This window comes from Ailuropoda melanoleuca, chromosome 7 (genome assembly GCF_002007445.2).
Source record: "Ailuropoda melanoleuca isolate Jingjing chromosome 7, ASM200744v2, whole genome shotgun sequence".
Classification (NCBI taxonomy): Eukaryota; Metazoa; Chordata; class Mammalia; order Carnivora; family Ursidae; genus Ailuropoda; species Ailuropoda melanoleuca.
Genome location: NC_048224.1, coordinates 103,863,473 through 103,878,429, shown reverse-complemented (window position 1 = coordinate 103,878,429; position 14,957 = coordinate 103,863,473). Strand labels below are relative to the sequence as shown.

The following is a 14,957-nucleotide window of genomic DNA, read 5'->3' as shown; positions in this document are numbered from 1 at the left end:
ACTAAAAGTACTGTCATAGTTAATTAGTGAGAAAATATTAAATGCATAGACAGTTTGACTTTATTTTGCTATTTCTCTATACATGCAATAATACTAAATATTTCAACTAATAACTTCTGAAGGGAAAAATGGAAATTCAATAAATTCTCATTTTCTCTGAATTGAAAATGTTCAGACTTTCTCACAAATGAAATCTTGTATCATTTTTATTGCTAATTATCTTTAAATTAGCAGCATCTAGGGGAAAATTATTTCATTTGGAATCCATACTGTTATCAAAGCTGGTTGTGTAATGCTATAACACAGTTAATCATGTGTACTCTGAATGTTTCTGTGCATTTAAATAGAGGTAGAGTGAAGAACGACAGAGCAGTTGTAGAAGTCTATAATTTTCGTTTAGGCAGTTGCAAACAGAGGCTAGCACTTACATCACTTACCATATCCTGGACATGACTTTTAGTGCTTTTATGCCAGTTATCATGGAAACACTTCAGAAATTCTCCAATGTTGGGAACCTGAGCTTCTTGGACTGTTCTCATGGGCTTAATTACATTTAGTTTCCAGTGGGTTTTAGGCAATGGGAAAACACGGCACAACATAAAAAGGGGTGAAGAGAGCAAGGGAGAATATTTCAGTAGCTTTGTTCCAGTATGATCACTTTGGACTGTTCCGGTCCTCTAATTCACAGATCGTCTCAAGGTTGCTTGTCTATACAACTCTCTCTATAGAAGTTACTGTAGTAACTACCTTCCCCAGGTCCTTTCATATTTGGAGTGGTGTCTCTGCCATCACTGGTCCTAAGGCTCTGTAGTATCTCTTGTGAGTTTCTTTCATCCTTCTCATATATTTGAATAGTTGTATAAACTTGAGTATACAAACATCCCCTCTCCCAATTGGCACAGCCATATATAACTTAACACCTTAATCTCTACCAATAATCATTGGGATGGTAACGCTTTATGTCCATTTTGCAGGTGAGAGAACTAAGGCAGAGTGGGTTTATGTCACACAGCTATTATGTGGTAGAACTGAGATTCAAATCAGTTAATCTAAAACTAAATAAGATTTATTCAACAGATACACAGATGCAACATATGCATGCAACACTTAGACACACAATTGAAATATTACAGTCATGTCAAGATTATAGGAACATTTTAATAACTTTCTATGATAAAAATAGCACAGGAATAAACCATTCATTGATCATTCTAATTCTTCTAATAATGTTATTTGGGAAATATGTTTAAATGAGGACATAGATTCATGGAAATGACTAAATGTGGTCAAGGGCACATATTGATTAAGGTTTTCTAGGGAGGTTTATAATAAGCTGACAAACTCACAAAACAGGGTATGATTACATTAGTCCTTTGTTAAGCACAGCAGATATTAGTGTCAAGAATTTGAGTGTTGCAGGAAGAAAAGAATAGAGTGTCTCACCAGAAGTGTATAGAACTATGGAATTCTGCTAGCAAGTGTCTCCAGGGCAGAGAGAATATATCTGACTCTGAGCACATGAGACTCTGGACTCCTGCTTATGGCAGTCTTTGAGAAGTTATTTTCCAAGAGGCAGTGATCCCTCTGGACTTCAAAATAATTAAGAAGATATGACTAATGAAAAAAAGAGCATAAATCCACTTAGATACTATGCATAACTAAAAGTTGTTTTCTATATTGAAGAAAAGCAAAGTGCTGCAAAAAAAATCTGATTTCTCATGACCAATAATTAATAATGAAATCAAACTCACAATTTCAATTAATCAGTCATCTGCTTACTTGTGGCTAGCAATCCTGACAAAATCATTGTTTCTTGGGCAGATCTGCCTCTCCCTGGTGACTGACACTCCTACCATTGCTCTGGGTTTCACTATAAGGGCACAATCCTTCCCCTAATGTCTCTCATTGCATCCTTTACTATGAAACTTATTGAGTGTTTACCGAAAATGACAAGAAATTGTAATACAGATGACAATTTAAATCCCTGCACAAGACTTTGCATCATGTACAGTCCAACTTCTTGAAGTCTCCACATGTCTATACATTTGTATTAAGCACACAACAACCCCAGAGAACAAATTAATTGTTTTCTGGTCCTAAGATAAGACTGAATCCTTGATAACAATATTTCCTGTCAGAGGAATGAGTCATCATTTATCAAATGCCTTTTCCTCCATATTCTCTCCTTAGGTATCATAAACTATGCATAGAGAAAATACATTTCTAGTCTAAACATTCAAAATCCCTTCACTGAATTTCGTATTTATACATCAAGTCTATACCTGATTGCTTCCACTTAAGATCCCAAATTTACCTTGCATCAAACTGTTTAATACAATATCATAGTCTCCTAACCCTTAAAAATGTTGTCCTCAGAGAGCCTGGGTGGCTCAGTCTGTTAAATGTCTGACTCTTTTGGCTCAGGTTGTGATTTCAGGATTGTGAAATCAAGCCTCACACAGGGCTCCACACTCAGAGTAGAGTCTGCTTAAGATTCTCTCCCTCTCCCTCTGCTCCCCAGCCCCCCCACGTGTTTTCTCTCTCTATCTCTAAATAAATAAATCTTTAAACAAATGTTGTCCTCTTTCTAGGATAACAGGGAAAAAAACTCTATCCAAGAAGCAATGATTTTAGCTGGTTATCAGCCACAAGTAGGCAGAGAAGTGATGAAATGAAGTAGTTTGCTTTTATTTTTAATGGTACCAATATCCTTCCTATTATCAAAAGTAATAACAGAAGAATCATCCTTGATACCATAGCTGCCCATAATGAAGCTGTCACTAAATAAAGACCTCCTTCTATATACCTTCTTTCAAAGCTATCAACTTATCCTGATTCCTTGGCATTAGTTATCTAAATTACCATCATTCCTCAGACCACTGCAATTGCCTATTAACTGGTTTTATTCCATATTCCATCTCTCCATTCCTTCTAAGCATAATAACCTATGTACGCAATTAGTCTTTTAAAACAATTGGCTGTGCCATCCCAAATCAAAATGAATCAAGAAAAGTCAACTGTTCTTAAGATGGAGACCAGACCCTGCACAACATAACCTCCTTCTCCTTTACTTATGTAGCACCCTACGTCCATACTCTCCAGGTACTCTGATTTCCTTCTCCATGGAAAAATTACCATGCCTCTCCCCATGCCCCTCCTAGGACCTTTGTTATTTTACCTGCTGGAAATCTCTCATGTGAAGTTTGTCTATTCAACAAACACATGGTAAGACTGTAATATATGTCTGGTACTATGCTGTAAGTTGAGGATCTTACTGTGAACAAACAAGCCATGAACCCTTTCACACACAGCTTGAGAATATTGACAGGGAGTCATAAAATCATAACTCAAACATAAAATTAAAAATGACATAAGTGAATTAGTGGAGATATATAAAATATATCCTACTGAGAGAGATAAGGAAAGGTGTCAATAATCATGATTTACTTGCTATGTGATGGTGGAGAACTTCAAATAAGACATTTCCAGCAGATATTAGTGCAAAGAATTTGAGTGTTGCAGGGAGAAAAGGGTTGGGTGTCTCACCAGCAGTGCACAGAGCTATGGGATTCTGCTAGTAAGTATCTCCAAATAGCAGAAAATCCTTCTTACTCTGATCACATGGGACTCTGGACTTCTGCTTATGGTAATCTTTGGGAAGATACTATTTTTCTTGAGGCAGGGATCTCTTTGGACTTCTAAATAATGAACATGATATGACTAATTAAAAAAAAAAACCTTAGGAAAATACTCTGAGTAATTTGGGAGTAATTGAATGAAAGTCACTAAATATTAAATAAATGTCATTATATAATTTCAGCTTCCATGGATCTTGTCATATTTCATATTAGTTTTTTCCAGAAAAGTGTGCTCAAAATGAATAAGCTAAAAAGGTATGTTGGTCCTTGTGTAAATGACTGATTCTATGGTGAGGTAAGGAAAACATAAGATGATCTTGGAGCATATTTTTATCATGTCGGAAATAAGGAAGTGTTATCAATTTATCACATCATATGCCTTAAATACATACAAACTTCATTTGTCAACTGTACCTCAATGAAACTGGGGGAAAATAAATATAGAAGTCAAAAAACAAAAATGTGGGTCATGTCAAAGGGACACAGGTATCATACTCTAAGATCATGCAATGGTTAGACACGACAGAATTTGAGCTAACAGTAAGTAACATAGTTTTGTATTATAACTGCAAATGTAAATAAATAAGCAAAAGTCCATACTGATATGAATACAGGATTGTATAAAAAATTAGAGAGAGAGGACAAACCTCACAGAAGAATTTCAAATAATGTATGTAGTTACTCCTTTTTCTTTGAATGCAGGCTTGACCTAGTGACTGAATTCCAAAGAATAAAGAAATGGAAATATAGTAACTTTTTACTGGAGAAACCTTGGAAATACTACCTTCACTAAGTGACCAAGGTCAGCATTACCAATTATCTTATGTCATGTAAACATTGACACAATGTGATGACACTGCACCTCTGTGGTATTATTTTTAAAAAATCCATAACCTCTGTCTAAGTATGAAAACAAAACAAGACAAGCCCATATTGAGGGACATTCTATAAAACACACGACCAACTCCCTAGATTATCAAGGTCATGAGAAACAAGAAAAAGACTGGTAATCTTTCATAGACCAGTGGGGACAAAGATAACTTGATGCTTCAAGGCAACAGGGAGCCCTGGATGGGATCCTAGAACAGAAAAAAGGATGATAATGAAACAAACTTGGTGAAATCAAAACAAATGGCTCAGGAAAAAAAAAATAGAGGTAGATAGATGATATAGATGGATAAAACAATAGGTAACAGTAGACAGATAAGAAAATCATTAAATAAATAATAAAATGAAAACTGGGGAATCTGGGTGAAGGGTCAATGGAAGTTTTTTTTGTACTAATCTTGCAACTTTTCTGTAAGTTTTATTTTATTTTTTAAGTGAAAAACAAATGCTCTTAGAGTGAGAATTACCTTTGTTTAATATAAAAAATGTTTTTGTATTATTAATTATTCTTTTTGTTTATTTTCCTAGATACTCTCTTCTAATGTTAAGTTTTAAGCTTAATTAAAAATCTGGGATATGAAGTCAAGAAAAAGCATTCTAACAATTCATTGTACTTCTATAAATGTGTCAAATATTTGGACTTTTCACCAGACAGATAATGCCATACATATTTAACTCCAAATGTTTTCTGGCAACTCACAGTTGACCAAACGAATTATGAGTTGTTATCTCTGCAACGTAGAATGACAAAATATTTCTCTAACGATGTTTACAAGAGAAATAATTTTATGTCATTCCCTTTATTTTATTTTAGTTTAATTTTCATTATAATGTACATATAATTATCAAAATTGCTTATTAGAAAAAAGAAATATTTGTATCACTTCCAAAAAAAGGCAAACTGGCTAATTGTCCATTATACGCAACAAATTATAGCAGTTGTAACATCCAAAAAACCCTTTTGGTTTTAACTTCAGTTGTCTTAATTTTATTTTTAGAAAGAAAATGTTATTCCTTTATAGAGTGGTATGTCAATGTAAATATTGACATACCTATTCATGAAAATATGAGATTATGAAATATTTTGAATAAATATTATTAGAATTTTGCCAGGTATAATAGGAAGGTCTTATACCAGCTATGTCTTTAATGTTTGGTTCCACACCATTCCTTTTCCTAATCCATTTTTATGGTGATTTCAACTTACTACAGCAAGATGAGGGTAATATTTTATAAAGATTTACAAGCCTTAAATATTTTAGCAATATGTGTATACACATTTTTAGCATGTTTCTGATAACTTTTTCATAGATACTCTATAAACATGGTGATATAAAATATAAATTTTTTCCCCAAATTGTTAGCTTAATGTGAACTTCAGTTAAATATTATTTTCCCCAATCTTGGAAGATTTTTAAAGAAACTAGAAAATACTGATATAAGAAAAACTAATATATAATTAACAAAATGGTAGTTTATTAGTGTAGAGGAGGCAAAATTTTACCTTTCCACTCTTAGTGTTTTTCAGCTGGGCTTGAGAATTAAATTGACATAAGACAGATTAACAGGAGGAAAAAAGCATACAAATTTATATAACATTTGCATGACAAAGAGTTCTCATAAGGAATGAAGACCCAAAGGAATGGAGGAACCTACATGCTTTCATAGGAGGTTGAACAAAGAGAAATTTTAGAAAAGTAACCATTTCTGTGGGGAGGCTAAAGGAAGATAATCATTTTAACAAGCTCTGTTTTTTTATAGAATTATTTATACATAATTCTCTCTGTCTCAACTTCTTGTAATAGATGATAAGAATGTTAGTTTCTTCTGGTATGGGGTGGCGTTTTTCATGTGGGAATTTCATCTCCTGTTTTTAAGAAAAAGATGGAAGGTCAGAGTGTTTTTCACACATTCAGTGTTTTTCGAGTGCCTTTAACTCAAAATAATCCTTATGTCAAAGTGGCACATGTTGGGTGGCATAACCTGTCACCCTTTGTCAGCAAGTAGTGAAAGATTTCTATGTATATATTCCCTGATTTATAGAAGAATACTAAATTCTTTTTTTCTAGAAATGTCATTGATGGGAGATATAAAAAATGAGCTTTCTTCTTATCTCCTAAATACAAGTTATTTTAAAAACAATAACATTTATAATTATATATTTGGTTTTTTCCAGCATTATAAGTAAAAATTAATTAATTTTAGACTATGTAACTTTATATTACTTAAACAATTACTCTTGCTAGTGTATGAACATTTTTTTTTTGAAATTACGATTAAAATAAAATATCTTATTTTCAACACTGGAAATGTAGTTTACATCTAACATTTACTAAAAAAGAGATGTAGTGGGAAGAAATATTCGATATAAGTGAAACAAATGGTACTATCATAGGGGAAAATGAACAGATAAAAGCCTTGTTTTCTGAAAATGACATATGGGGTTGAAGTCTACAATCATCTTTATAAATATTTGCTATAATTTCTTAAGTTTAAAAGTTATAAGATAACATAGAAACATTGCAAAATGTTCATCTATAAAATTTAACACAACTATATATTAATTCTAGATCAGTAACTTATTAAATCATTCCATACCATGAGTTTTATAATATTTAAATCTGCCTGGAGCTCTATATGTTGTTATTTTTTTTTAATAGATTTTTTTTAAGATTTTATTTATTTATTCGACAGAGATAGAGACAGCTAGCGAGAGAGGGAACACAAGCAGGGGGAGTGGGAGAGGAAGAAGCAGGCTTATAGCGGAGGAGCCTGATGTGGGGCTCGATCCCGTAACTCTGGGATCACGCCCTGAGCCGAAGGCAGATGCTTAACCTCTGTGCCACCCAGGCGCCCCCATATATGTTGCTATTTTTTTAATGGTAATGTCATCATTGTCTGATTGTATAGCTACCATAATAGGTTTTTGGGGGCTAAAAGGAAGGAAATGAATTTAGTGATGTCCACTATGAGAAAGAAAGAAAGAAAGAAAGAAAGAAAGAAAGAAAGAAAGAAAGAAAGGAAGGAAGGAAGGAAGGAAGGAAGGAAGGAAGGAAGGAAGAAAGAAAGAAAGAAAGAAAGAAAGAAAGAAAGAAAGAAAGAAAGAAAGAGAAAGAAAGAACAACTATGATGAACTTTTGCTTAGATGGATGTGATCTTTTTTTTTTTTTTAAGATTTTATTTCTTTGTCAGAGAGAGAGAAAGAGAGTGAACACAAGCAGGGGTAGGGGCAGGCAGAGGCAGAAGCAGGCTCCCCACTGAGCAAGGAGCCTGATGAGGGACTCAATCCCAGGACCTTGGGATCATAACCTGAGCTAAAGGCAGACGCTTGACCAACTGAGCCAGCCAGGCGTCCCTAGATGGAGGCAATCTTGACATCATCTGGGGCATCTGACTAATATAACTTTTTTTCCTTTACACTCTTTTTAAAAAGTTTTTATTTAAATTCTAATTAGTTAACACACAATATAATATTAGTTTCAAGTGCACAATATAGTAATTCAACACATCCATACAACTTGGTGCTCATCACACCAAGTGTATCCTTAATCATCATCACCTATTTCACCCATCCCCCACCCACCTCCCATCCAGTAACTCATCAGTTTATTCTTTATAGTTAGGAGTCTATTTCTTGGTTTGCCTCTCTCTTTCTTTTCCCCTTTGCTTGTCTGTTTTGTTTCTTAAATTCCACATATGAGTGAAATCATATTGTATTCGTCTTTCTCTGACTGACTTACTTCACTTAGCATAATACTCTCCAGCTCCACCCATGTCATTGCAAATGGCAAGATTCCATTCTTTTTATGGCTGAGTAATATTCCATTGCATGTATATACCATATCATCTTTAACCATTTATCAGTCAACGGACACTTGGTCTGTTTCCATATTTTGGCTATTGTAGATAACACTGCTATAACCATCGGGGTTCATGTATCCCTCTGAATTAGTATTTTTGTATACTTTGGGCAAATACCTAGTAGTCCAATTGCTGGTAGTTCTATTTTTAACTTTTTAAGGAAGATTCATACTGTTTTCCAGAGTGGCTGCAACAATTTGCATTCCCACTAACAGTACAAGAAGATTCCTCTTTCTCTGCCTCCTAGCCAACACCTGTTCTTTCGTGTGTGTGTGTGTGTGTGTGTGTGTGTGTGTGTGTGTGTTTTATCATTCTGACAGGTGTGGGGTGATATCTCATTGTAGTTTTGATTTACATCTCCCTGATGATTAGTCATGTTGAGCATCTTTTCAACCTTTACACTATTGATTAATCCCTAGATACACAAATATTCATCTAATACATAAAATGAACAGTGTGAATTTATGAAGGTGATACTAACAGAGAATGAGGAAGAGGCAAAGAGGAAAGTGAAAGAAGGAGAGGAACGTAAGGAGAGAAAGAAATGGAGAGAAAAGAAAACACAGCTCCAATAATCAAGTAACTGGAGAATAATTTGTATTTCAACAGTCTCTCCATAGAACATTCTTTCATTGTGTATCTAATCGCATGAGGCTTTCAACAAATATTCTGTTCTCACTGTTCCCGCCTTGTAGAATCTCCAGGGTGAAGAAGTTACTGAAAACTCTCACTTGGTAAAGGCCTTACAAGTATTCCCAATTGCCAGTGTTCTTCGATGGACCTGCAGTTATTCCCACTGATCTGAGTTACTCTGTTCCATAAATAACTATTCTTGTATCAAGTAAATAGAAAGGGAAGAGGCATTCTTAATAAGTTAGTTGCATATAGATGAGCAATTGAAAATAATGCAACTTTTCTATCTACTGAGCTATTGTCAGAAAAAAAATATTCGGCTTATTCTTTAGGGAACTTTAAGTCTAAAGAGTCTATTACTATTTGAAATATTTTGTAACAATATGAATGATATACCTTTTTGCATAAAGCAAACCACAACCGAGTTGGCAGTTATTATTTCTGAAATCCCAATGATTTCTGTACTCCATGAAATTCATTTTTCCCTATATTCACATATTTGCAGCAGGAGATAAAGTATCATATGCCTTTTATCCTGTTTTTAAACAAAGCTGTTACATAATATTTGAAAATAAAATGTAAATAATCTGATAAGTTATAAAACAAAGGCTTACTGAAAGGATTTGACATTTACTTAACATTACACCCTTTAAGAGAGTTAGTTACATAGCTTCCAGCATTGCATTTGTGATTAAAAAGGGATATGTGATTTTTTTATGTGAAGACATCTATTCAAAACACAGTATTAATTAGAGCAATGTCTTTTTTAAAATTTGAACTTTCCAAATAAATGATTTTATACCTGTGTTCACAGCTATTTAGAGATCAGTCAGTGTTAAGTAACAATTGTTAAAAGCATGAGCTTCAAGTCCAGAGAAGCCTGCTTCAAGTTTCAAATAAACCATTTGCTAACTGTAAGCCTTCCGTTAAATTACTTAACTTTTCAACACTTCAGCTTCCTCACATATAATAGTTGGGAGGATTAAATGACATAAGGCATGCATGTAAAGTGCTTAGCATATTACATGTTCAATGATATTTGAAGGCACCATTATTATTACTGTAAATGTAAATTGCTGACACATAATGAATATCGCTACAAATGCATTTTTTCTTTTACTAAAAGCAACAGAGGGTTTTTGGACAATTGAGTACCAAGTGTTTTAAAGAAACTCAATTACAGAACCAATTTCAGTAATATTTTCCACATATATATAAATATAGCCTATAATACAGTAATATTTTCCCTATATACATATATATAGCCAGATTTTATACACACACACACACACGCACACACACACATATATATAGCCTGAAACTTTATTTCATGCTGTTGAACTATGATATGAAATCCCTTTCAGTATAAAAAACTAGCTTCACATTTCCTTTCTCTACCAAGTCAGTTTGAAATGATTCTTTGGTGAAACAATATAAACACAAACTTTGGAGAAATATGTGGGGAATATATATATGTGTATATATACATATATATATATACACACACATATATATATTCTATAAATACATGTTATATTGTTTTCCCTTCTCTTTTTAAAAATTGATGGATATTTGGAGATCCTGGCAAAGTAGCATTTGAAGAAAATTAAATCCAGAGAATGTTGAAGGTGTGAAAGCCTAAAATCTTTACCCTAGTGTGAAAACCTTTAAGATTTTATTGCCTGTTTTTTTTTCTTCAAAATATTTTCTGTAGCTAAATAGTTATTTTAAGTATTCTTCTTTATTGGTTATGTCCTACAGTGAGTTACTGGGAAAACTGCTGTGCTTGACCATGTTAGCTGACATTTTCTTCTATCAATTTTTTCTTAGGAAAAGATCCATTCCTTATCATTTATTGCTCTTAGAACAAACACTAATAATACCCCATCAATGATTGATGAGTTATAACTTCAAATATATAGTTTAATTTCTATGAGGTATCACATCTGAATAAACAAAGCAATAGAACCAGGAAAGTGTTATGACACTTTTCAAGCAAGCACTCATCAAAAAATTATTTAAATATAAGTTGAAAGTCAAATTCTTTCTTTTCCCCCACAAAGTCTCTCTTGCCCCCTCTCTCCAGGTATCTCTGTCTCTCAATCTGTGTTTCTTTCTTTCTCTCTCTCTCTCTCTCTCACACACACATACACACACACACACATGCATATACTATAATAGTGTGATAAGGTAAGAAGAAAAAAGCAGGACTGTCTCAAATATGTTGATGCAAATGATGGCATTCTATAAAGTATTCAAAACCTTCAATCTCATCCACTGTGGTTCTAATTATGTCCCTGAGACTGATTTAGTATGACACTAAATTTTCAGTATACAAGTGTCAAAAAAATTTTCAAAGTCAAATGAACTAAAAGGCAAATTCATGTTTAGATAAATAAAGAGAATGTAACAGTCCATCATTCAGAAATGCAATTAATTGTGTTGCATGAGTAAAGAAGGTCAAAGACAAGCTGTTTGCTTTTGTCAGCATTTTGAAGACACTAAAAATTCCACACCGCCTAAATTAACCCAGGCCTATTTCCTTATGAATCACTAAATTCACACTACCTATTGCGCCATAATTTCTTATAACACACCTGCCAATATTTATAACACTTTATCTGTTTATAAGGAAAATACATTTTTCCAAAATTATTGGAATTACATAAGCTAGAAAATGTGTAGAACTTTTCTAAAACTATAGAATTATTGTTTTATCATTTTTTAAAATTTTGATTTCTTTCCCTTAAATATTATTTTAAGCCTGATCACTTTGCCCTTAAATTCCTTTAAGTATATCACTTTGAAACTATTACATGTAGTATTCAGTAAATAAGTGATATACATCGTTACCTGATTTTCCAGAAGTGACTATCTGCTGTTGAACAACTCTACTTAATGTGTGAATAAATCTATTTATGCTTCACATCTCAAACAGAAAATTAGAAAATCAGTCCCTAATAAAAGCAAAACATAGATACATGCTTGATTTGGAATTGTATACATTTTACAAATCTCTATATTTGTTGATATATATTTCATATACATAATACTTATGTACTCTAACACTAATGTTTATTACTATGCTATGTTTACTGTACTTATTCACCTCCTCCGAGAAATTGAGATCTCCTCTGTATCACTTGCTAACTTAACTGGTTAGCAATAACTTGAAGATAAGGGCTAAAACAGAAGGGATTAATGTGGCATCCCAAGTTCATTTGAAGATATACACTATAATCTAGGCTAAAATTCTCACTGACCCATCATCTCCTTATACACATCAAGGAGCAGGCAAGATTATTTGGTACTTTAATGCTTATTTTTTGGATGCCCTCATCTTTATGATCAACAAACTTTAATATTTCTTGGAGACATGACTAAAACTTTACTTTTGGATATCCCAAATTGCCTAATTTATACATGGCAAGAAGTGTAGCTGCTATTAGAGATGTAAAGGTTATCAGCAAATAAGAAAGTGAAGAATGAAGATTACTTTAAAAGATAAGCTATATAATGTTAAGATATACAAATAAAATCTGCATACAGACTAAGGAATATTGAATACTTCTAAGCCACTGTTAAGACTGTGAATTCATTCTAAGTGCATGTCTTTGCCTGAATGTCATTTATCTAACAACAGATGGGGAGAAGAGACTTCTGTAATGGTTCTGTGTTCTTGTATTATTTATTCTTTTTCTTTTTAAATATTTAATACTGTGAAATAAGTCACATAAAAGAGTGCTTAAATCACAAATATTGAAATCAACAGTTATGAAGCATATTTTTCTATACTAAGTCTCTATCTTTTCTTAAGAAATAGATTATCATAAATAAAATTTTGCATAATTTATCATTATATAAGCATATTAATAAATAGATTGATGTATATTTATGCAAGCACTATGACTTTCTTGTAAGCACTATAACTTTCTTATTTTGTTATTTGAATACCCTTTTAAATAAGAAATAATTTTTTTTAAAGATTTTTTTTTATTTATTTATTCGACAGAGATAGAGACAGCCAGCGAGAGAGGGAACACAAGCAGGGGGAGTGGGAGAGGAAGAAGCAGGCTTATAGTGGGGGAGCCCGACGTGGGGCTCGACGTGGGGCTCGACGTGGGGCTCGACGTGGGGCTCGATCCCACAAAGCTGGGATCACGCCCTGAGCCGAAGGCAGACGCCTAACCGCTGTGCCACCCAGGCGCCCCTAAATAAGAAAGAGTTTTTATATCCTAAAATAAAACCCAAATAATCACCTATCATTTTAACTTCCATGAATTTGAAAGAGAAAGAGACATAAAAATTGCTATTAAGAACATACAATTTTGAGAGCTTTCAATCAATGACTTTTATAAATTTTACAGAATAATTTAGTATTTATAAATCTGAAAGGACAAAGTTTATGTGAATAAATCTTATAAGATTATTTTTCAGTCATTTTGAAAATCATTTTAATCCATTAGACAATTAAGTAGAATTGTTTTCTTTTTTCCTTTTTTATTAATAGTACATTTTTAAATATAACCTTTTGTCTGAAAGGGTAAATCTCTGAGGCTTCTCACAATGCTTATTCGATTTTTTTTTATAAACTTGGTAGCACACCTTACATTCAAGCTTGCATATTCTATAAATTGCAGACTAAACCAAAATTATAGCCTTAAAGTAGTTGGAACTTTAATAATGGCTGTGAGTTAAACTGAATTAAATTAATGTGAATTAAATTAAATTAAATTTACTTTTACAAGATACATGCCATGAGTATGCATGCCTTAGAAAGACAACTTTGAATAGTAGTAATCAAGGGAAATTGCATCAAAATATATTTGATTATCAAATATAATATGCCTGCCATTTTGAATACGAAAAATCCACATTTTGGTACATGAACTGCAAACATATTTTCAAAACTTGTTTATTTGGGAAATACCAATTATTTAAAACATTGTATATAAAACATTGTTCCATTATTTAAAACATTGTATATAAAATATTGTTTCATTTCAAGATGTTGCTTTCTACTTAAAATCTCACTGAAATAGCCTAAGGAATATAAATATGGGGAAAAAACCTACCAGAAGTTGGACATAATGGTCTTCATTGCACAGTTCATAGTCTAATACAAGAATATGGACATTCAGCTTAAAAGCAAGTTTCCTTGCTATCCTGAATTGAGTCATGTAAATTTTGGATGCTCAGGGCAGCAGGACTGATGACTGACTTTGTAAAGGGCATCATATACTTGGAACTGTGTTTTCTCATAAATGATAAAAAAAGGGAATCCTTCTAATTACAGAAGGGACACATAACATATGTATTTTGTCAAACCAATGGAAAACATACTTTTCACAACATTGGATTGTAAAGGAGTGTAGAGTGAATGAATTGTCAAGTATTTCCTTTTCTCTTTGCCACCAACAATTAAAGATCTGACTTAAAACAGATAAAGCCGATAAGAAAGTAATATGAAGGAGACAGGGGAAATTGTAGAGGAGCAAATTAAAACCTAGAAAGAGATTTACTAACCAGAATTCACAGACAGAACTTCTAAATAAAATTGTCTAAAATCATTGAACTTCAAGTGACTAGAATTCCCTTAAAATACACCTTACTTCAATCAATTACTTGGAACCATGACCTAACAAAATTAAGCTAAAATAATATCATTATTTTACTAAGAAAAATTACATATAATGCATAAAATGTTGCTATACGTATATACATACACATTTATATACATGAATAATTGACTAGGAAAAGAGTGGAATAACAACCTACAAAATCTCTGACAAAACCCACCAATCTACCTGCAATTCTAACTCAGGGAAGAGACCTACTGCACTAGAGAGGGAAACAAGACTTAGTTGATATTCTGGTGTGCCACCAAGATAGATCACCTTAATGACCAAAGAATTTATTTTCCAAAGTTCTAGGAAG

At 32.9% G+C, this 14,957-nt stretch overlaps 1 protein-coding gene across 1 annotated transcript in view; it reads left to right on the top strand.

Moving 5' to 3' along the window:
* The window catches only part of LOC100482221 (thymosin beta-10-like), a 107,352-nt gene extending 98,165 nt beyond the window's left edge, over positions 1-9,187 (top strand). The window contains exon 2 of the mRNA XM_034663801.1: positions 9,083-9,187. Within this exon, the coding sequence (XP_034519692.1) occupies positions 9,083-9,187 (105 nt within the window). The remainder of the gene's footprint in view (positions 1-9,082) is intronic.
* Positions 9,188-14,957: the final 5,770 nt, after the last annotated feature.